The following is a 24,615-nucleotide window of genomic DNA, read 5'->3' as shown; positions in this document are numbered from 1 at the left end:
ATCCAATTAGGAGAAGATGGATTTTTACTTCTAATGTTACAAATTATACTCTTTGTGCTTATCCAGCAGAGCCCAAGAAGAACACAGAATAATCTCAATGCAGCTGTTCATAATTTTGTAAAAAACATTTTCAGGCACACACTTTTCCTTTGTAGGCAGATTTTTTGCTACCAAGGCTCACTAAATGATGCAGAGCAGAAGACAAAAACAGAGGAGATTCTCAGGTTTTCTGGGTTGTGTTGGTTTGGGGTTTTTTTAGTTAACTAAGTTATTCTAAGAGGATGTAACCTTCAAATTCATGTTTGTTCTATTTTCAAAGCAAAACTAGAAAGTCCTACACAAGTTATTGAGAGTTCACCCCACCTGACAGACTGCAGGCTGAGACACAATTTACATTCTTTTGAGGAAAAAAATAATTTCCTTATTTTCTTAAAGCTAATTATCTTAAAGCAAAGTCACAAATACCATCATTCTGCTCCACCTCTTCTGTTTGTGGAGCACATGGAGAGCTCTGGAGTACGGAATTCACATTTTGTTCTGTGCCTTTTGGAGACACAGGTTCTTGTTTAACTTGTACTGAGGAGTCAGGAGTATCGGAAGGTGCATTGCCAGAAGACTGGAATGGTGATGGCATATTTATGGGAACAGAAGCTCCTCGTGGAAGTACAGAGGAAGACAAAGTGTCCAACAGGGGCAGGAGAGAGCCTGAAGGAATTAAGTCAGCTGCCATTTGGGATTTGTTGTTTCGTCTCTCAGTTAGGACATCGCAGGAAAGTTGCTCTGAGAGTTCAGAAGGTTCATATGTTTCTAATGGCAAAAGAGGAGATACATTAAACAAACAAACAAATAAATAACATAACAAAAATGTTTATATTTTACCATAAAACTCAGCGGTGCCAAGAGCTCATTTCTTGTGGACACACGGTCAAGGAAGAGAAGAATTTGAAAAAAAGCCACTAGAGGGAACTATCAAAACTGACAGTTCACACTTGACAATAAAGGCCTCATTTATAAAGTCTACAATTTTACTGCAGCTTAAACGAGCGGATTCAAATTAAATGCAGTTTTTAAAAGATTCTGAGTTCAAAGAACACGAGAATAAGCATTTCACTTTTGTAGTCCTATGGTATCCTGTACCTTGTAGCCCCTGCAAAATCTGGATTCTCTGACTTCTCAGTGTACTCATTTCCATGGTTATCTGCAAAACAGATTGTGGCTTTTATCAGTCCCACTGATTTAACAGGCAGTTCTTCATGCTGCTAACTTCTAGTTCAGACAGTTTCCAAAGCCCACTGTTACCTGTTGCTTTAACACAAGGAACCGTTGAACCTCAACATAGGCAGCCTGCAGGGCAGCCCTCGCCTGCAAGAGGTTGCTGTCCACACTCTGCAGGGACCTGCTTAATTCTTCCTCCTTCAGAGAAATAGCCAACAACTGGTCCACCTGAGAACGTTCTGAAAAAGAAACAAAATGTAGAGTCTAACTGTACTGAACAATACATTAAGATATATTACTTGTGATATCACAAGAAATAATACCACCTCAGAATGGAAAAGTCACATGAAGTAGGCCAAGCCTTCAAGCATCAATAGTTATACAAGCTGAAAAGGAGTATTTACACACAGGACTAGCCATGTCTACATAGAAGAAGGGCAAGGTCAAGTATTCCTCTTTAAGGAATCTCAACTTGACTCTAGTAATTAATTCCATCACAGCTTTGCCAGCACGGATTTAGTTTAAATAAATGAAGTAGTTCTCTTCCACAAAGATCTTTTCTTGAAGTACATGTGTACAAGAAGTATAAATACACACCTACCATTAATGTAATCAAAAAGGCAAAGACAAATTTAAGCTAAACAAGATTAAATTATTCAGTGAATGCAAAAGCCAAGAAAAAACTGTTTAGGAGAAAAAGAACCCAATGATAAAAAAATAGTTTACTACTCAAGATCATTTTGGGCCATGAGACTGGTGTTTGCAATCTCTTGAGAGAGTCTCTGACCCCTGTACTCAGTAAAAGATCTTCCTATCCCTCCTAGAGGCTTCTGGCATTACAGAGATTCTCCAAACAAGTTAAATTTCCATTTGGGCACTGCTTAATTGCATTCAGGTTATAGTTTCCTTTAAGCAGATTTACAACAATCATGTTAAAGCCAAGTAATGGGAAAGAGATTTTACTAAGTAAAGTGTGTTATAAGTCGCTATAACAGACACTGGTCATTGAAGACAGACACTGATAAAATCCCCCACCTTTTCAAGCAGTGAAATATACATTCCCACAGAAGATTCATATTATTACCCTGCATTACAAAGAAATCTTAATACAAATAAATCATGAAAAAAAGATAAATAGTACATTTGAAAGCCATCTTCTGGAGCCCAAAGCTCCTAGCAAAAGTTTAGTTACCAAAGAAAGTATTCTGCCTAAAATATGGATGGTTCATTTTGAGACATGGTGATGTGAATGTTTTAGGCATATTTGAGAAAGATCTGTCTAATGCCAGAATAATAGTTTTCTTTGGTCAGGAGCAGAAAGCAGCGAGGCATTCCACACTCGTTTCCACTAAGGACAGTAAAAAAATAAGAAGTATTGCCAGAGAACACAGACGAAATTATGCAGAGTACAAATTTTCTGGTGAGACCACCCAGAATTAGAAAGGGAGAGCTGCATGGCTAATTAGAAGGGAGTTAGATGGAGACTTCTCCAATAAGAACTTCCATCCAAAGAGGCAACAAACCTCACTACCCTGCACAGGGGAAAGCAAAGGTCCCATCTGTACAATCAGGAATGCAAACTGCAGGCAGAAAGGGTGCACATACCCTTCTCTCAGGAATAACTTATGACAAATTAAGATAGAAGTGTTCAGAGAAAATGTGTTGCAGATTTGTGAGCAGCCCACACTACAAACTTCAGTAAAAGCCCAAGAAGCAGCAAAGTAACGTTAAGGAACTCCAGCTAAGTCAAAATACTGCTGGGTGTCACACCAGATGCACACGTATGATATTCACTCACCTTTTTTACCTTTGATTTTTCTTCTCTTATTCTTTCTTTCTAGACTAGGGATTTCAGGAGAAGATCCCTCCTGCAAGTAAAATCATCTATTAACAAGTAACAAGAACAATTTTGCCTAAATCAGGAAGTCAAACATCCATTGTCTTTTCAACCATTAGTTGTACACACAAAGAGCACACAATTTTTTTGCACATTCTTGTATAACTCATCCTTTGCTCTGCTCTTAAAAGAGGGAGGACAACAGAGCGCCACATTTTCATCTCAACTAGGAAGAAATATTAAACAAGCCAACAGCTGCCTCCTTGCTCAGATTTAAGACCACACTTGAGTCAGTTTCTGCTCTATAGTTGTAGTAGAAGATGTAGACTATCAAAAAGTGAGGAATTAAAATTACTGCTTTCTGCAAAACCATTTTGTGAAATTGATCAAAAAGATTTTTTTTAACCTTTGGATAAAGGTCTAAGACTGGACTGTGAAACGAATTCAGATTTAAGGATATCATCTTAAGTATAGAATTTTGTAAAAGTGTTTTTATTTCCTTGCTTAACCATAAAACCAGGAACATCTAAGGAAAACAAATTTCTACTACAGGCTAGCTTCCATTTAAACTGTGTTGCGAAACACCGAGATTCTTGCTACAAAACCAAGTACTTCCACAGAAATATTTTAACAGCTCTTGTTTACCAACATAGTATGCCAGGTACCAAATCATTCCTACTAATTACAAAAATTTATCAGAAGTCCTGCACTATAAAAGCAGAAATGGAAAAGATTCTTAAAGAAAATTAAGTCAAACAAGTAAATTAATTTGATGTTATCAAGGTACAAGACAATCAGATGGGGAAAGTCCTCCTTGCACAGATCATTCCAAAGCTGAATGACCATCGACAGGGAAAGACCCTTTTCAGCACACCAAAGCCGGACAGAATTGCACACTTACTCCAGTTGCTCTTCGCTTCTTTCCAATTCCTTGGCTGTCATTCTGTTCAGTACCAGATGTGCAGCTACTGTCTGTAGCTGCATCTATGTTATTAGACACTGCAAGAAGTGAAGCACTATTTGAAGCCGGACAATTTTCTTCTGAGATCTCTAGTACATTTTGTTTTTCAAGAAGAGGTGTTCTCTTCTCTGGGCTCTCCTGGTCTTGTTTTGTGAGGCCTGTGATCTCAGAGGTGGCCTGTAGGCTGTGACTTCTTCCGCTAGCCTCAGTTCTTTCAGACATAAAAGGTGACAAAGCAAGAGATGGTGTCTCCTCTTTCTGATCGGCCTCAGCATCAGTGCTTGCCTCATATCCAGATGTTATGTGATGTGAGTGGCTGGCTGCAATTAGTTGCCTTTGCCCACTTTCTTTTATTTTGGTTTGTTCACTGAAAAAGCTATAAGCAGAAGGATTTCTGTCTGCTATGACACTGCTTTCAGAAAAGCTACGTTTTCTGGCTGAGCCAGACACTGCTAAGGAAATCCCTTCCCACTGGAATCCTTCTAGAGTAGACAGATCAGATTCTTCACTGAGTTCTAGACCCTCTTGTTCATTTTGAACAAGAGGCACCATTTCTATGCCAAACCTTTAACAAGATAAAAAGAAAAATAAATAAACAAGTTACAAGCCTGCTACACACAGAGAGAAGCCTCCCCCTTCCCCAAATGTACATTACTGCTTTAAGAGATCTGGCAAGTCATTACACTGGTATTCTGTGCTTTCTACCTCACCTGGCAATGGAGTATCTTCTGTGTATCACATTACCAGATTTAGTGGCTAAGAACTAACAGCATGATTTTCAAGTCAGAAATCATGTTATTATAAAGTATTCCAAACAAAGGTTGGAATAATCAAATGTGACATCTGTTCAAGACACTTTAAATACTTCAGTTTAAAGAAAGTTTCAAAAATGCAGTATTATATAATTGCTTCCTTAAATACAAAAGCAAACTGCATAACAGAATAAAAGATTAACAATTGAAGAGTGAGCACTGACACTGCTTGCAGCAATGCAAGCATTTCTTGTATTCCTGAATAAATAAGGAAATAGGCAACTGTCACAGCATTGTTCCCATCCTGATTGCATTTTTACATTCCTTCATTACGAGAACTTGTAAAGAAAGTATATTGTTACCATCCACACTCAGATATTAAAGCAACCATTATGAACTGATCAGAATATTTTCTGAGCAGATTACTTTTACTTATCTATGGACAGACATTCACTCATAGCATCAATCAGTAATAAAAACCCTGCATTATTTGCAAAAAATTTGCATTACTTTCAAAAACTCTGCAAAAGATCACAGCATAGCAAGCTTCATTGTGAACTCTTCGTTTTAGGATTTCTGGAGTTCATTTCAGATATGGAAAAAAACAACCCTCCCCCCTCAACATGCCCTGAGAGGCATGGTTAGACCTCAAAGCTACCAACCTTGGTAAACCTTTGCCAAGTTCCTGTTTCTTCTTGGTTACCTGCTGGATGACCTGATCCCAGTTTACATTTCGCCGGGAAGCACTAAGAATCTGCCTGAGGGTAGGTTTAAGCCCCGACTCCTTCTCTGTCTCGCTTCTCCGATGGCCACCAACATTCCGAATACGACGTGCGTTATTGAGATTGGGCTCTGGGAGATGTGTTCCGACTTTGCTCTTCAGACTGATATGCCGTGTCAGGTCTCTTTGCAGAGAAGCAGGCAGGCCAAGTTTGCTTAAATCTGGAAGAAGGAGGCCTACTGACTGGCTTCCTCCTTTCTGAAGATCATTATCTGAAGGATTTTCAAAACCTTCCATTTCAAATTGATCATGTGACTTGACACACTCTTCATTCCCTTCCCCATCCTGTGAGGTTTTCAAATCCGCATGCAAACGGTCCTGACTGCTTGATGAAGAAACTGTGGGTTCTATCCGAAATGTAAAATTTTTTAGCTCAGCGGAAGAAATACTTGAAGCAGATGGCTTTTCATCATCTTCCTTTTCAGATGTGGCAGTTCTACCTTCAGGAGTGTCATAGGGTAAACAAGAGCTAACAGAAGAATCCAACTTTTCAACTCTTGCTTCTGACTTCTCACTTCCCATTAAATCATCACCGCTCATATCTTCTAATGAATCTGGTCTGAACTCCTTCTTTGGTAATGCTTTCCCAGTTTCTTCCCTATTCTGGTCACTTGTATCTTTGCAAGAGCTTAAGGGAGTATTTTGCAAGGAATGGTTGGACTGAACATCTTTGGGATTTTGTTCTGCTTCACTTAAGTTATCAATGGGCTCTCCACGATTGCTACCCAGCACATCTTTGTTGTCCTGTAAGTTACCAACACAAGCACCATGCAGCTTTGACGAATAAGAAGAGAAATTGTTTGTTTCCAAGTTCACTGCATTCAAATGATTCTGCTCTTCACCACTTGTTGAGGATAACAGAAGCCTGACATTTTTTAAGAGACTGTTTGTGTCTTGCTTTGTCAAGGATAACTTCATATCTGTGATATTCAGAAGAGGGGATTTCAGTGATGGCATTCTATTACTTCTGCTATCATCTTTGTCAAGCTTTTCACCACTGGAACAGTCTTTCATTACCTTGCAAGAATCAAGGTGATCTGAGGTTCCATTAGAAAGGGAAGATGCTTCATGTTCTTTAAGTTTTGAAAGGCTAACATTAGCTTCACAAGTTTTTCCTTTCATTGATGGATCAGTAAGAGGCGTAAGTACAGAATCCATTTTATCTGAAGTTTTAGAAACATTATCTTCAGACCGTGGTTGCTGCTCTGCAGTTTTTTGGGATGGGTAGGGAGTCCAGCGATACGTTTTATCTCTGGAAGGACTGACACTTTTTCCACTGGCTCTTGAAGTTTTGCTTTCTGGTTGTATCGATGTACCAAAATCCAATGCCCCCTCAGAAGCGAGCTTATCACTAGTAAAATCAAGAAGGTCACTCCTATTTCTTCGATTTCTGTATGGCAGAACATCGCATTTCTCTGGCCGCTGCCATGCGTACCTTTCCTTACTGTATTTACTTGGCTCTGATGAATATGAATCTCCTGAGCTTCCAAAATTCCAGCCATTTGCACCACGAGGATTTGGTTTCCAGTTTCCTCCATAATTCTTGGAATTCCAGCCAGAAAAATGACCGGTTTCTTCTGAATGCCAAGTAGAATTTCTTTCCCTGGCACCATGATGCCAATTTGATGTTCCTCCTCCCCGCCCGCTTAGATGCCAAGCATTTCCAGAATTCCCATAGTTATGTCGATTTGAAGGGCTTCCTGAAACATTCTGGTGCCACCCAGAGTGCCCCCTTGCACCACCTGAATGTCTGTTCACATTAAGGTTCCTCTGAGAGTGTGAAAATTTGCCTTGTCTAGGACTAATATAATCATCCTTTTCCCACTTCCAGTCCCTTTGTGATGCATTATGATGATGCCACGATGACTGATCATAAGCTTCTCTTTCTTTGTAAGCAGTTCTTTCTTCTCGCCTTCTCTGCGATCGCCTATCATCACATTCTAATTCTTGGTTTGCACAACTTGGTTCAGTTTGCCTGCAAAAGAATTGAGAAAAACCTAAATTCTGATGCTATTCTACTAAAATACAACAGTCCACAGCTTCATGAATTTTATTTGCACTGGGAAGAAAATTTTTTTTTTTTAATTATTTATTATAAAAAGAAACAGATACTTTTTTAGCAGCTTTGCTGTTCAAGCTTCAATAATGTTTGACTTTCAAAACTAATGTTGTACCTTAACTTAAATATGATCATTTCAAAACTTCTCTGACAAGAACAACTGATTTGGTGCAGTGACAGTTCAATAGACTAATTCTCAAATACTTGTCTGTAACTTGAAAGATTACTATTCCTTTATATTTACTATTGAACTAATAAGAAACTAGTAGAAAGAAAGCTTCTTTATGTTGTATAATCTTCATAATTTGATCAACCTTAGTAGACAGAAAACTCAGCAGTGACATAATTATTTTTTTCTGAAGACTATTCCACTAGTGTTAGATGGTATAACCAGAGTGAACTGATGTAAAACAGAGGAAAGTAAGGATGAAAAACCTGTTGAAAACCTGCTGTTTCTTAGTGTTTATTCTATATACTGGAGAGAACAATTGACATGACAGCTCAGTTTATAAAGCTTAAGTTAAAACACAGAAGTAAAACATACACACAAGATGTACCAAAGATACAAAAATAATTTGTCTTGTTTTAACCTAGAGACTGGAACAGTCTACAGCATGCAATACTGAGTCTGTATGAGCCTTCCAGCAGCACTATCAACTGCCCTTTGGATAGTACTTGTGCTTGGCAACTTATCACAAACACATGGCAGACTATCACATGTATATTTAAAGACAAATGCTCCCTTAACAGCTACAGCTATTCCCAGGGTCAGCAGTCTAAATATTCTAAGTATTTATCCTACCAAATGAGGAGTTTTTAATAAAAAAGTTTTTTCCGGAAACTGATTACAGAAATACATCCATTCTAGATCCCTGAACAAGAGAGACAGTAAACTTTCACACTACTGCTCAAAAACAATTGATCTGAGTAAACTGAAAATTCATATTGTATCACCCTTTATGTTTTTGATACATTCCAGTTCTGCTAAAAAGATTCACAAATAACTACTCTCTAATGAAAAATGGTCTACTGTGCAAAGTAATCTGAGCTCTAAGACAAGAATTCAAAAAACCAATGTCTAAGTGACACAGTAAATTCTAAGAGCTGACTCAACTAGATTACGATCTAATGGAAACAATTTTACTGAATTAGTAACTCAATCCTTGTACTTTCTGGTTTTCCCCTTCTCCAAACCAGCACCCAGCAGACAGAGATTTTCTATGGTTTTAGCTGCCTCAGAGCAACACTGCACTGACAGCATTACTCCTTTTCCATAAGACAAAAAGGAAAAGTGACATTTTTGCTACCAACGTTAACCAGTATGAAAACATTACCATTGTGCAGTGCAGGGACACACTAGTATGACAGAGTGATGTCAAAACCAAATAATCTCCACAGATTTCAACATCTGGAAACAATAATTCAAATTTCTAGCCACAGAAAGCAGGAGCTTCTTTTAAAAATCATATGCCCCTTTAGTACCACCACCATGCCATAAATCTATTTGAATAATATATTCCCAATTGGAACATCACACAAGCAATGCACATGTGCAGATTTTCATGCAAAATAAAAGGCAATACTTATTACCCTCTGGAGCCTTCTATTTCATAGTGAGCCACTGGAACTATGTTTAGCTAATGCTAAGCAGCAACATAAAACAGGTAAGAAATTTCATTCAAGGATTATGGGATTTCAGTGTGACATTTACAGAACAATCCAATTCATTTTATAACAAAACATGTCCAGCAGCAGTTTCTAAAAGGCCAGGTTCCTAAAGACAACCTCCACCATAGACAATATTAGCACTACTGTCCATTTATTAAGCCTTTCAGTTAAAAAGGTACCATATATTAAAATAAAAACATTGGGGCTCTCAAAACGCAAGACTGTTTTTACCCATAATGAAGAATTATTGTATTTCCCTACTAGCAGTACAGGAACAGGACAAGAACATTCAGCAGAGTCACATTTACATGTTGAAACTACAATATCCACACAGGTCTCTTGGATTGTTCTCACAGCAAGTACATTGGCTACAGACAGTTTACATTTCATGAGCACCTAAGCCTTAGGAGGGCATCCTCGCTGTGGTAAAAGCAATTCTATGACCTAAGAGGAGAAAGGAGAACTCACCGGTTCCGTTCCTTCTTTAGCTTGATTAGTTGAATGACTTCTTTGTCAAGGTATTCTTCTTCTGCCTCTTCTTTCTCTTCCTCTTTTCTGTCATGAGCATTAACATTGTCTTTGTGCAGCTGACTGGAGATGTGCTTGGCATACGCTGACAAACCCACCAGTGTCACCCTGCACACCCGGCATTCGTGGCTGCTATCCCTAGGAAGAGAGGCAGAGGGTGGACTTTCAACACTGCCAACTGGCATGGCAGGTACCTCTGGTCTTACTTTGTTTCCTCTGAATGTGCTTGAGTTCAAGGCAACTAGGTTTTGCTCAGTATATTTAAAGTTATTTGAATTCTCTGGCTTTTTCTTTCAAGGTTTAGTTTTTTGATGGTCAGTTTTTACAAGATTTTTTTCCAACAATCAAGAGGTAAAAGACTTGATAATAAAGCTGTGTTAACTGGGAGGAGGAATTCTTCTTGAATTGTTGTACTTAAAATCTTTTCAGAGGAAACATAGTGAGCGAGGAGGCAGAATGAAAGGCTTCCAGAGCTAGCAGGAGCTCTGAAGCCCATCCATGCTGCCAGCTGCACTGGGGAAGCCTGGTGACAGCTTCTACATTTAATCCTTGTCTTGAGCCTTCCCCCAGTGAAATTTAGAAAAGGGAGGAGGCAGTACATGGATACAGCCAATCCTAATACAACATAACCTAAACTGGGACAGCTGAGACTGCTGCCTGGAATCCAAAGACTCCATGGCACAGTGAGTGATGGGAGGGTGTCTTCAGTTCACTGTACTTTATTTGGTTCAAGTGTGCACGAGGTCTGCTTTCTACTTTGGAGGACTTATCTTAAAAAATATAGAAATAATTCAGCTGGAGAAAGTTGACAGCTGTATCAGACAAATGGCTTTACTCATGTTACTGGATTAAGGTTACAAGACTTTTAAACTTTTAAGAAATTCAGATTTCTAAAAACACCACATTTGTTCTTCTGACAAATCCTTCCAATACTCTAGTGTTAAAGAAATACGTTGTTAATTTCCTAAACAAGGAAAATATGTTCACCAGATTAAAAAAAAAAAAAAATCAGAAAAAAATTGATCAGAGCATACTCCACTGCAAATAACCCAGCAGGACCGAGACAGGATTCACTGACTGCCTCCACAATGCTTCTTTCAATTCTGCCAGTTAATTCAAAAAAGCAGATCCCCATGGAGCACTTGAGACCAAAGTCTTAGAACAGAAGCATTACAACACAACACAGAGTTCATGACTAGTGTCAAGAAAATGGGATCCATAAAGGAAAAAGACAAACATGAATCCTTGGTTTTTTTAGTGAACAGTTAAAAATAAAATGGGAGAAACCTCAAAAGATGTACCTTCACTCAAGATATTAAGGCAACATCCTTATCAGAGTGGTTAATCAAGTGTCAGCAGCTATGTTTTATTTATCCTGGGTATCAGCAGTTTTCCCTACTAACATAGTTGAGATATTTAACCAATGCAGTCCTTCAGACACACCTAGAGACAGTTTTATTTTAAACAGCCTAAGTATTAAAAATCATAATTTCTTTGTTTAATTATTCTGTATGTTGCAGCCTAATTAGTATCAGGTTAAACATTAAGATAAATTTCATTTACGATGTCAGTAGTTTCCAAATTTAGCCTGTACTTTCCAGAATTAAGTGTACTTAATTTTGTACACTTCACACTCACTAATAAATATTCAAAGCCCAGATCCTACATATTGTACTTTGGGCTCTCTTATTAATGCAATAAAGGTAACCAAACCAGTATATTTTATTAATGTCATTGGAAGAATCCTTTTCACACTCATAAATGGCACAGCTGTGCATAGCTAATAAGACTTATTTTTAACTTAGTTCATCACACAAGGCAAACTGCAAATAGAAAGTTGGCTTCTTGCTGAAAAAGATGCTCTCTTTACATAACGTTCCACTTCAATCATAAGGACTCTTCAATGAGAAACACACCTCAGTGGTTCTAATGTGGTACTAATTAGGTTTTAAAGAACAATCCACATCCTTCATAAGGCCCACGTTTCAGTTCTTTCCTAAAACTTACCATCCTCATTTATAGACTAACTAAATAAATGCAAAGTTTTATTTACTTTGGACAAAGCCAGTGAGTTAACAGCTGGACTGAGGACAAAGAATTTGTTTCTATCACTTCTGAGTTACTAATTAGAAAGCGGTGGTTCTTGTACCAACTGACAGTCTGAAACGACAAGACTCAGGTGTGTAGAGACAAGACTTCTCTGACCTGCTGTTAATCTGTATGAGCCTAAATAAAAGACAACACTTTTTGTTCTTTATGAACAACTGCTTTAACTGAAGATAAACTGGCCAGGAGTTCAGATAGCTACACTTAGGGGAATTTAGATTTCCTTCAGTTCTATACTTTTCCTATACCCATTAATACCACCCAGAACTAGCAGAGTCCATGATACACTGATCATGTCTACACATTCCCCTACCATACAGGAACACCACACAATCTTTGTTGTTCAACAAGATGGCCAAAAGAAGTTTGATGTAAACATGACAAAAGTATTCTCAGTATGAAAGCATCCAAGAGCTTTATTTACTGGATGTGTACTTCAGACTGTAGATTCAATGTCCCTTGTACAAGAGCACTCATTTCACTTTCAACTAAAAGCAAACAAAACCCAAATATGCTATGGCTTTGTACTTGGCATCCAATTCTCCTTATACATCACACGGAAGAGTCTCAAAATGTTTCAGAAAATTATTCTAGCCCTTGAGATTACTAAGCTAACTTTAAAAGGGAAAAAAGTATAAATCAATGTATGAGTTTCCTTTACCTCTTCCATACAGGAAGACTGGAAAGATACTTCTAGATGGATACTAAATTTCAAAGCAGTAAGATGTTGATACTACACACACTTAAATGGTATTATCCTTTGTTACACAATTCAGCCACACTCATGAGGCTGTTGTTTGCACTTCACATTTTCTACTTGAAGTACACGACTGTAAAAGACTCCTAGAAGACTTCTAATTAAACTTAAATGGGAGGAAGAAGAAAGGGCACATGAGAGAGAGAGAACAAGGCTGTTGTTGCACAGTGAAAAATGAAGTTCATTATTTTGAGAACAAGCATCTTCCGTGCATTCTTCTGAAAGAAGTAATGAAGACATATAGATTAGTAATAAAAAATGTAATGATTTATATGAAAGAAATTTAACTTAACATCAGTCCTATGGAAATGGAAAACAAAAAATTGTCCAATCATTTGCAAGCCACTGCAGACACAATATAGGACTTCTAGAAATCAGTTTTACCTTCCAGAGCCATAACTAAAAACAAAAATAAAATGTAGAAGGCCAGAAATAAGACATCAAAATGAGTGACATTTCAGAATCATTGTCAGAAGAAGACAGTCCAGAACAGAAATGCTCCACAAGTTAGCTGACCAGAAGCCAAAAGTCAGCTTCTAGTGCAGGGAGCATTGTGCTTTTTTCCCCTGGCTGTAAGATAGATGTCTTGACAAAGTGAATCCCCCCACACCTCAAAGAGTGGAAAGGGAATTACTTTTAGTCCTTTAAAGGGTGTTTAAAACAGATTTGTCACTTCCATATAAACTCTGTGCTGCAAGATGATTAAAAATTAGTTTATAGATCAAATACTCAAGTATTTGACTATATCTGATCTTTGTGGCTACTTCAAAATCCGTACACCTGAAAACACTTTTATGTGTACTCTGGTTGCAAACTAATTCTCTATTATTAGGATGATATTTGAATACCCCTTAACTCGCTCTTTCTACTTTCCAAAGGTTTCAAATAAAACAAGGAAACCTTAAAGAAAACACCATCCACCATGGTTAGGTCTCTTAATCAAGCAACTGGACCATGGTGGCAAATGACAATCACTCAAGCAGATATCATTCTCACAGTGCTTTAAAAGATCAAGAATTGCTTTTACAATCATTGAAAACTTGGAAAAAAAAAAACAAACAAAAGATTTAAAATGAAAAATACCACTGTTCCTAATTCTGACAAAGGCAAAAATCTAGTGCTTGCAAAAAAAACCAAACCAAGCATAAAACTGCCAAGAATGAAGTAATTTTATTTCACTGCAGTCAAAGCAATGCAGGTGAGCTTTCTTTCACATCATTGTTTGCCTCCTGAGTTTCTGACATTATGAGAACACATTCATTGCCAGCTTTACAACAAGGAACGCTACTAAAGAGAAGCATAAAAATAAATTGTGCAATTCAGCCTGTATGGGAAATAGGTCATGAGTTCTTCCAGAAAGTGACATACAAAATGGCACAGGGAGGAAGGATGCAAGATTGTTTTCATACCTTCCCTTCAAGTTTTCCAGTTCTCTGTGGTGAAGCATGCTTCTCATGTGCTCTTCCATCTCCTGCAACATGCGGAAAAAAATAAAATTGGTCAAAACAAAATAAAATGCTGTGTTGTGTCTGAAAAGCTCATTTTTGAGAATTCTCCTGCCTTGCACAAGAGTGTACTCTACTCCTGCAGGGCTGTAGCAGTTGCCATTCCTGTTTCTGTGACTATGAAAGCACAAGTAGGCACACTTTCAGGAAGTTATGTTACCTTTCCCAAGAAGAACACACATGAGTCATTAAAACTCAACACAAAGGGAAGCAGAATTCCAGGAGAAAGTCGAGTACTAGTGCATGTAACAAAGCTTGTTAGACTGATTTTTGACAAATCACTGTTGAGAATCATTTTAACTGAAAGTCTCATTGATACCACTCTTCAGAATCACAGTACTTAAAACAGTTTCCCTGTGCAATCTGAGCAGTCTCTCTGCATTTGTATTATAACACAGCTGTAAATTCATCATCACATACTATTTCGCTCAGCTAGACACTTCAGAAACTGAGATGTACATGTCAGTTTGTTGTTTACAGCAGCCTTGATCCATGAAATGCAGTACTATTATATTATTGAAAGGGAGCTGCTGGAAAAGAAAGAACATTCATCATTCAGCAAAAGGAAGCAGTCCAGATGAATTAACTTTCTTTTGGTGTTTGACAATCTTCAAAGACCAGATACTAGTCACTGTCCTCTTTAGCCCTTAAAATCCTATCTGCAAAGCGAAAGGAACTTCTTCAACCTTGAAGAGTTGTGTGAATTAATACACTGGCATTTGCCACATCTCCACATGCCATGTGGCTAAACAATACGTGAAGGTCCATTAAGAAACACACAGTTCCAATGCAGACTTTGTATAAATATACAGCACACAGAAGATGGACACGAAACTGACACATTAACGAAAACACATGCTGTGCAACACAATTCCATTTGGCTCTTCCATATGGGAACACAGACCTCCCAAAAGGAATCTAAAAAATCTTGTATTACAGTATTCTTCCCATATGGCAATTTACAGCCAAATAATGGTGAGTGCTTTTAGCTTTAGTATCTTTATAAAATAATATAAAAAACCTCAAAGACCTCCATATTTTTAACATTCAGAATCAAGCATATTGCACAGCTCATTTCAAGAAAGATACTTCAAAGCACATGCAAATATATTCTTTGATTTGAGACAGACTTAGGACAATATATACCTGGTAAAGGGAAATTGTACTTTGCACAGTTTTAAAATGGAAGCATTTCTCATACACATTCCACATTAATATCTACTGATACATGTCAAGCATTAATTATTTACCTTTTTTGAGTTGTACACAATGTGACATAACGCACATTTCCGTTGCTGAACCATGCTTATTAATCTGGAAATATCTTATCCCATACCTGCAAACAAAAACAATTTAAAAATAGCCAACATTAAGGATTACTTGTTTCATTAATTTATTTTACTAAAGAAAGTAAACAAAGTTACTGTTCACGAAAACCATTGTGCTGACCTTAAGAGAATACATGCCTCTCATGCATAGTCGATATTCTTCCAAAAAATATAAGGTAGTTTTGAACAGTCGTCTAAAACATCTATAACAAAAAGTAGCTTTCCCTTTCTTTCATTTTGTTCCTTGTCGTCCAAGACATGGTACTCATTCAACAGCCAGAGATCTGTACGAATCCTCTCAGCTACTCAAAGCAGATTAACCAAACACTTTTCAAGTAGGATTATGACAGGGAGATAAGGAATTGGGAAAACCAAGCAGGGCAAACTCAGATCTTTATTTAAGTATACAGGGCCACTCAAGGAAGATATTTAAGGCCCTAGAAAAATGAAACAAAGTCCATTCATGACATCAAAGACCACTAGTGTTTAAGTTTTGTCAATCCATTTACTCACCATAAAATAAAACTTGAAGTGATTTAAATTCAGTATTTTTCTCATTAGCCTCTCTAAGAAGTACATATATACAAGTACTGAAATACTCAATTTAGACAGCTTTTTAACACTAATCTACTTAAGAGTTGCATACATGCACATGAAAGCAGTAGCAGGTCAAATTAAATGTCATATGTATTTTATCATAATGTTTAACTCATAAGGAGTACAATTAAATTAAAGACTCTAGGTTATAATCCAAAGACAGATATGTCTGTTTTAAGAGTACAATCTTTGCACTTTTCTTTCTCTTAAAATCCACTAAAATGCAGAATGATTGAGCATTATTGTCATTTTTTATTGACTTGGCAGAGGCAGTTCCTCACCCTAAATTGGAAATAAAGCTATTTTTTTAATACTAGGCATTTTTGTATCTGCACAGAAAAATACAAATCCTTTCAAGTTTTGCTACCTTGTATTAGGCAGCTTCAGAGCTAACCTACCTAATAGCATCAAACTTAACCTGCAAGAGCCTTCTTCAAGAACTCTTCTGACAGCTGACCCTACAAAGTTAATTCTAATTATTTAACATCAACCTTCTGTATCGGGGCATCAAAATCTCCAAATCTGGTACTGACTAAAAGCTGTGAGCAAAGGGCAGGAACAGGATTTTTACCAAATCCAGATTACCTAAAGCAGCTCTGATATTCAGTTGTTCTGTCCAACTGTAAACAAAAATCAGAAAGTAAAACCACAACCCTTTAAGTTCAAAACGTAGTTCTTTGACAAGTAACTCTTTCCCTACAGATCTGCATGTCCATTTACATATAAGGTACCAGCATCTGTCCAGTTTAAAGGGGAAGAAACTGAGAGCTGGAGTAGCACTTTCACCATTAGACAACAGAGAGTTTTCTCCCTAAAAAAAATCCACATCATCATACTAAAACAAACACACTTAAAACACAACAGGAGATTCAGTCATCTAGTGTTCCCTAACCACCATTCTTGATCTCCCTGAGATACCTGATAGTATTTAAATATGCATTTTTTGGCTTCATCACATGGGCATCTGATATATTTAAATCATTAGTAGCAGCTGTTTATTTTGACACATAACCCCCAACAAAGGTATAAGATTATTCAGAACTTTGCACCAGCCTGCATATAAATTCATATGGTATTAGTGATGTCCCTGCAAAAGCACCTGCCTTCATGGAAGGTCAGGATACAGAAATACTATATTTTGGAACAAATTATTTTGAAAGCACTTATAAAGATCATAACTTGTTTTTAAACTTATTTCAACTGAGCCAGCCCTTAGGGAAAGTTTAAGCTAATATGAGTAGAGACAGAAAATGAGATATTGCAGATTCCTGATCCTCTAGCGAGTTATTAGGTGAGTATAGTTGCACATCATCAATATACTGTTTATACACAGATCTGTGCAGCTGCAACAGATCTAAAGGAATTACTAATGATCATACACAAGTGACAAATGTTTAGATGCCTATCCAACATAGTAAAGCTGGTTTAATGCAATTAATATGGAAGTACCCATGGAAAGCAAGGCTGCTAATCCTTACACCAATTTCAGACACTTCCTTTTGCATTAAAATATTCTGTACTCCCCCAACATTCCTCACTGGAACTACTTTGTAGTTTAGCGGAGTAATACCCTACATGTGCTCAAGATCTCATTCAATATTACCCAAGCATTTACAGAATTCATTCTGCACTGGGGTGAAAGCAGCATGGGACTTAAATCAGGAAAAGCAGCCCAGTTAGCACAGACCATTAAAAAGCTTCCACCAGCAGAGCTAACATTACACCTGTTTCAGCTAATTAAAACATATAGTAACTATACACGATTACAGGAAGAGTTTTCAGCAAACTGCCCAATCAGCTGGGCATAACTTATGACAGAGTACTAAAAATACTAATAGAATTCAAATGCTATTGGATGTCACTATGAAAAGGGAAACTTTCAACTCTACGGAGAGAAGCCCTCGGAGGCATGGACTCAGAAATAAAGAGATTCGGTAGATGTTACAGGGTCTGGGAGAACATAGACACACATTCTATTTCCAGATCACCTCCTGACTTACTGTCTTACATAGATATAAACCACTTCCATCATCCTTAGCTTTCTCCCAAATGCTGCTAAACCTATAAACCCCACAGTTCACTTGAATTAAGTACTTCAATTTCACTGTAAAAGATCTTCCATGAAGTAGCTTAAATGACATAATAAATCAAAGGTATTTCCTCAATCACTATGCAAAATCAACAAGAACCATACAGCTTTTGAGCCATGTAGTCACTGCATTTCATCTCATCATATACTGGTCTGTTCAATCTCAAAACTTCCATTCTTCATGCAGAAACTTCAGAAACAGAGCTCTCTCTAGATAAATGCAGGCACATTTGAATTCTTAAAAAACTCCACATACTTTAAACTTAAACAACCTTCCAGCTTTTATCAGATATAACACCTTGTGCTTTTGAAATCATTAACTTGCTGTATAACATAGAAAATGAGTTTTTATGGGACTTGAGTAGGAAGATGAGCTACTCTAAAAAATGAACAAACTGCAAGCAAAGATAAAGTGCCAAAAAAGACCCCACCACCATATAAAAAGAAGAACACATGTTAAGAGTAAAATGTAAAGCCTTTGAAACAAATGAGACGTTACAACAACCTTCTATTTTGAGGGAATGTAACTGTTCAATGGGTGATTTTTTTATTTGTTTGTTTTAAAGGGAAGGGATGCATTTTACATCTATGTGATGTAAACACAACTTGCCCGTAAACTGCACGGGTACAGAGCTTGGAAACACCACACAGTTTTAATTAACTTAAGCAAGTCTGCTACAGAGATTTTGGAGAACCCCTCTCACAAATAAAAATAGTCTACAAAGAAAATTAGGCTTTAGACTACTTCCTGTTACAACATCCATTTGTCCACAGTTATTCAACCTTACCGGATAACATACATTAAAAAAGTACGTCAAGATTAAATCTGCTACAGATTAGTGGCTGAACACTCTGACTATATAAAGCCACAAGTGTCATGGAGTGGGCTGCGCAGCCTGGCATTCCAGCTGCCTAGAAATCCTCAGCAGGCTTCAAAGAGATCAGCAGTGCTGGCCTGTCTAAAGGCCTGCCTAAATGCTGCATGTCCCTACAGAGAGCAGTGGAAACTCAACACTTAAGAAGAATAGTAGCACAAATTCACCGTGCAGAATGTTCTGCAGCAACACGCTCAGCTCCTTGCAGAGATGTCATTCCTAGTACCTTAGTGACTTCTCCTGCAGCAACCAATTGCACACATACCAGCTGAACTGTAGAATAGTAATACTAATAATACAGAACCCTATGCTCAAATTTCATCACCTCCAGCAGAATTTACATGGAATAAAGCACCAACATTCACAGACTATCTTCCCTTCCAAGATTCGTTGCCCCTGAAGCATCTGAATTCACCATGCATCCCTATAACTTCCACTAATTACCTTAACCCTACTTCTGGGTACATGTGTGAGGCACTAACTTTCCTTCTCAGATGTAGATCTGTGCAACTTAACCCAGGCAACAAACAAAAACTTAAGGACTTACTAAAGTTAAGTCATGACTAACAGCATGATTCTCCTCCAGCACACTGTCAGGCACTGTACGAACTACTTTGCAGTTGGTTTCTTATTTTTACAGGGAAAACTATATTGCATTCCAGAAGTTAAAATACTTGTACCAGAAGCAAAACTTTTGAGGTAAGTTTATTCCTGCTTTCCAAGATTTAATTTCATCCATGTGACAAACTAAGAGTAGTCTAGACCCCTGAGCACTGAAGCAGCACCACTACACAGCAAATGTTATAAAGGGGCAAACAAATGCTCAACTGTTTTGACATCAAGCCAGGAAGGAAGACTTGTTTCACAGATCAAAGTTCTTTAAGCTCCTGTTAAAAGCAATAAAATTTGCTTCACTAACTGACCTAGAAGACATCTAACAGAAACTGTTTGAATGCTATCCCATGAGTATGGCTGGGATTATTACAATATACAGGGAAAGTCTGCTGGAGATAAGGAGACCACAGAGAAATTGCTTAAACAGACCAGCACAGGCACAAAACACCTGGCAGGAACACAGAGTTTTCATTGACTTATATTTTTATTCAACATAAATCTAAGAACAGGGCACAGACTAAAACAACATATACACTTTAAGCCACAACCAAATTGCATCTTTCCAACTCCTATACATAAGCAATGCTAATAATTTCCTAACATACAAAATAAGTTTTCCTTGCTGTAAATCAAGATGATAATTTCTCCCTAGTGAAACTAAACGCCTTATTGCTATCTTACTCACGAGAGCTTTTCACACACCAGAATATTCAGGAATATATTCTGTCCAAATTGGAATGGAGAGCTGTATTATAACAATAATGCATTATTGCTGTATGCTGTCACTTAGAACACTTAAAATCCACATACCTGGAAAGCTCCTGTTTTCTCCTATACTCCCTGTTTGGTTTAAGGCATATGCAAGTTTTGTTTTCTTCAGATGTCTTCCTCAAACATCACATTTCCTGAGCTTATTAAAATAGCTATTCCCCTTTCCAAACTGCCTAAAGCACTTTAAAAGAATTTTTCAGAACCAGACACAGTATTCCAGCTAAGACCCTATTAGCACCCTTAGGAGAAGGGAGTTGTCTGCGTATCCCTACTACTATCACAGCCTCAAACATAAATGATAAGGACCGAGACAAAGTCTTAAGAAGCAACATAGCAATCCACAAGATGTGAGGAAAACAACCTAATTAAAAATTAGGTTTAAATATTTAAATCTAATAATTTAAATACTTCTGTGATTTACAAAAGAATTCACATCAGCTTATTCTGGTAACCTTGAGTCACTTTATAAAGGGCCACTTTATAAGAATGACAGAAATACCCAACACTTGATTTTACACTTATTTCTAAAACATTTAGTTGTATCATTTTTTTCCCTTCCTAGGCTATTTAAGCTCACAATATCCTTCACAGGTATACATATGATGTCTCTTTCACCATAATGAGTTAAGATCAAGGACTCAAAATCCACATCAAAACAGATTACTCTATACATCCCATCTGTTGCAGATCCACAGAAGCAGGTACCTGGCCTTGTCAAAATAACTCAGGCTCCCTCAGAAAGATTTATATAGACACAAGAGAACAAGCAGGGAGAGCATTCAGTAATTGGGCTTCTTCTATTTATCGTGCCATTACAGAGTACGAAGAATCACTGGAGAGTGATTTGAAGCACACAAATCAAGGTAGTCAAGTCACTCTTCAGTATAAAGAGCTTTCATGCCAAGAAGATTCAAGTTAAGGATTCCAAACATTAAGATAGTAGTTATTACTGATCAGGTAATAGAACTACAGGGCTCTGTCTAAATTATCACATCTCTGCAATGCAATTTGTCCCAGGGCTGAACACCAGCAGCTCTACCACGATACGATCCGAGTGTAAAATACTCTAGGACTTGATGAAAGAAACCCCAAAACTTACATTACAAATATAAAAACACATTTTTATAAAACCAAAGAAGTTACCTGCAAGGCATAGTATCCTTTTACTTGGCTAGAATCAGCTCAAGTCAGACACCACCTCAAATCTTATGACACCATCTGGTGGCAGAGTTCACAGAAGAGGATTGCCAGGTGTTAAAAAGAGCTTTAACAATTTAAATTTGATTCTGAACAAATTTGATTCCAGATACCTTATGAATTTTTTCTTTACAAGATAAGATGGAAAGAAAATTGATGGAAAAATATATTCATTTGACCTAGATACTACAAGTTGTGGTATCTCTGTACACAATTTAGGTACGCATTTACAGGATAGTGCCTGCTGCTACTCTTTGTACTGGATTCACAGCCCTGCAGGAATTAAGATGTCTTTAGCTGACATCTCCTCAAATATGTGACATTTTTGAACATACGGAGTAGAAGCTACCTGAAGTTTGATCACAGAGACCAAACTGACTTAGGTAACATACGAACATAATTTGGCTAAAACCAGTGTCTTGTTCCAAACTGAAAATGCCAGAATATAGCACCTATTTAGCTAACTTTACATACAAAAATCAGTCATTAGTGGCACATACACAGTACTGCAAGTGCAGCTGCCTTGTACTACCACTTCAGCCAAAGTCAAGCAAGGACTTTACAAAAAACAAAACATAATTCAGTTGCTTTTAACAGAAGGGACTTCAGGATAGAAATCTATTTCCCAAGAGCCACATTGCACTGGCCCTTAGAGCTTGCAAGAGTAATCCCAAATACTGCAGTGCTAATGGGAATAAGCTTCTAAATTTCAGCAAAGCCATGAATCAATTTTTTGGAAGGCTTAAGTGTTCGGGGCATTTTTTAGGCCAGGATCTGTCAGTTCAACAAAACAGCCAATTAGTTTAATGCAGTAATTGAGGTTTAACTGAAAGAAGTAGCAAATAACTGAAGAACAGCAATAAGCAACAAAAATATAGGAAATGCAAGCCCAGAAACTCATCTTGAAAACAAAGTCCACTAATTCTCGATTCTCTTCTCTCTCAGGTCACACCACCTCAGAACCTATCTGTTCTTTAAAGTTGCACTTCATCAGGTATAGGAGGGAAGGTGAGAAGAAAAGTTTTTTACTTGCATGAGAAGACTGTTACCAAACCACCATCAACGAAGTATAATGAAGTATGAACTTTAATCATCAATGCCACTTCTATCCAGTGTTTCATAAACTTTTACGAATTGACATTCATAAGCATCCCAGAACAGTTCTTAATATAAGTTTGGATTTGAACAACGCTGCGTGCAATGATGAATGATTACTTTCAAATACCTCATATTTCAGCATACTATTATAACTTATTTCACGCTGTCAGTCCCACTCCTTTTAGGTTATCAGACATTTATCACCGAACTCATACACGCTTTCACTACAACACATTTTTAGATATTTGCTTATAAGGAAGGCAACTAAGCAACTCTGTACTCAGTCACACTTCATCCCCAGAAACACTTCTGGCAAGTATGAAGAGGCAGCAGGGCAGCTACACACCTGGGACAGAGAGCCCCCCGCTCTAACGAAGCTGTTATACAGCAGGGTAACGAAGTTCAGGGATCACGACGGCAATACGGGATGCTCACAAGGTAAAGCAAAGCGCATGCCCGCCCCAAGGCGATATGCCCGCTGCCGCAGCCCCTCCAGGCCGGGCTCGCCCTGCTGCCCTCCACAGGCCGCCCACTCCGCCAGAGCCGGAGGAACCCCCATCACCCCCGGCCGCCACCGCGCTCCCCGAGCCCTCTGCTTCGTGCAGCCCCGGTACTCACGGATCGCACCCCTCGTCAGGGCAGCGGCCCGGCGGCCCATCCCCCTGCGGGACCGAGGAGGCCCGGCCACCACCGCCCCGGGACCCGCCTCCCGCACGGAACCCGCGCCGGGCCCAGCCCGCACACTGCGCGCGGTTTTGCGGGGCCGCAGTACAGCCCAGCCAATGGGACGGCGGAAGGCGGCCGCGCTGCACGCTGGGAGGCACGCCTGCGTGCCCGCGGGGCCTGCCGGGAAATGCAGTCCTGGCGGCAGCTGGACGGTGCTGGATAGCCGATAGGCGGATGAACTTCATGGCGAGGGCACCGGCCAGCTGGAGGCATTTACCAACCGATAATGATAATAGACGTTATTGTTGTTGTGTGTAAATACAGCGCTACAAACGCGCATAGTGCCACGTGCTACCGCTCTACAAAGCACACGCTGCAGACGGCGGGTACCTCAGCAGCAAGCAGCCATGGACATCACGCTGGGCCGGACCGGGCAGGGCGGCTGCGCCTGGGAAATCTGCTCCAGGGGCGATTTTTAAAGCCGGAGGAGAAGGGCGCGAGCTGTGCAGTGTGCAATAAGCCTTATTTCAGTGGCCAAAGTCGACAGGGACTCGGAGCATCCCGAGATACTGAGAGAGAGGAGGGAAACCAAGGCCCAGCTGTGAGATCGAAGCAGTTGCAGTGGAATAGGGACTTTAAGAGCCACGAAAGCTGATGCAGGCCCGGATGCTGTAAAAGCTACCGGCTGTGTTTACAGCAGGTACGGGATCTGACAGCAGCCTCAGGGAAGAAATTACCCACACCCGAGAAGGAATATACCTCAGGAAAGGCTGCGCAGTTCAGCTGCAAAGGATGAGGTCTGTGATTGCGAACAGCAGCTTTCCCTTTCTGCCCTCCTTCTCTCCGCTGATGACAGAAGAGGGCTGACACGCATCGTCCTAACAGAGAGTAACAACTGGAGAAAAACCCCACTGATACAAATAGGGCCACTTCCGTACCGTCTTGTTTGCTGCCCGCAGCTCCGGTCAGCACGGCCGGACTGCAGACCACCACACGGGCAGCCCACACCCGGCACTGACACCCGCACACCCCGCACTCACGCACTGTCCGCCCTAAGGGGGAGGGAAGTCGGCGCACCAGCCCTCGTTTGGCACCACGCTAGGTGTACACAGGCCGGCTTTCCTGCCCTCTGCCGTGTGAGGGCACCGGGGGCGGCTCCTTTCCCCCGCCATATTGGGAGTGGCGGATGGGCGGGGCCGGCCCCGCTTCC

The 24,615-nt window shown here is 39.1% G+C and overlaps 1 protein-coding gene across 8 annotated transcripts in view; it reads right to left on the bottom strand.

Moving 5' to 3' along the window:
• Positions 1-24,587, bottom strand: part of ZNF106 (zinc finger protein 106) — a 41,767-nt gene extending 17,180 nt beyond the window's left edge. The window contains exons 1-10 of one of the 8 annotated variants that reach the window (XM_048308465.1): positions 24,344-24,587; positions 15,420-15,505; positions 14,074-14,135; positions 9,742-9,939; positions 5,428-7,521; positions 3,954-4,578; positions 3,014-3,083; positions 1,300-1,454; positions 1,138-1,216; positions 466-807 (exon numbers count right to left, since the gene is read on the bottom strand). In XM_048308465.1, the coding sequence (XP_048164422.1) occupies positions 466-807; positions 1,138-1,216; positions 1,300-1,454; positions 3,014-3,083; positions 3,954-4,578; positions 5,428-7,521; positions 9,742-9,939; positions 14,074-14,135; positions 15,420-15,473 (3,679 nt within the window). In that variant the 5' untranslated portion in view covers positions 15,474-15,505; positions 24,344-24,587. Of the gene's footprint in view, positions 1-465; positions 808-1,137; positions 1,217-1,299; positions 1,455-3,013; positions 3,084-3,953; positions 4,579-5,427; positions 7,522-9,741; positions 9,940-14,073; positions 14,136-15,419; positions 15,506-23,357; positions 23,502-24,164; positions 24,299-24,343 lie in introns of those variants that run through there. The other 7 variants (XM_048308466.1, XM_048308467.1, XM_048308464.1 and 4 more) reach the window with 7 other exon arrangements.
• Between the last annotated feature and the right edge of the window lie 28 nt (positions 24,588-24,615).

This window comes from Corvus hawaiiensis, chromosome 6 (genome assembly GCF_020740725.1).
Source record: "Corvus hawaiiensis isolate bCorHaw1 chromosome 6, bCorHaw1.pri.cur, whole genome shotgun sequence".
NCBI classification, from domain to species: Eukaryota; Metazoa; Chordata; class Aves; order Passeriformes; family Corvidae; genus Corvus; species Corvus hawaiiensis.
This window is presented reverse-complemented; position numbering and strand designations above follow the sequence as displayed.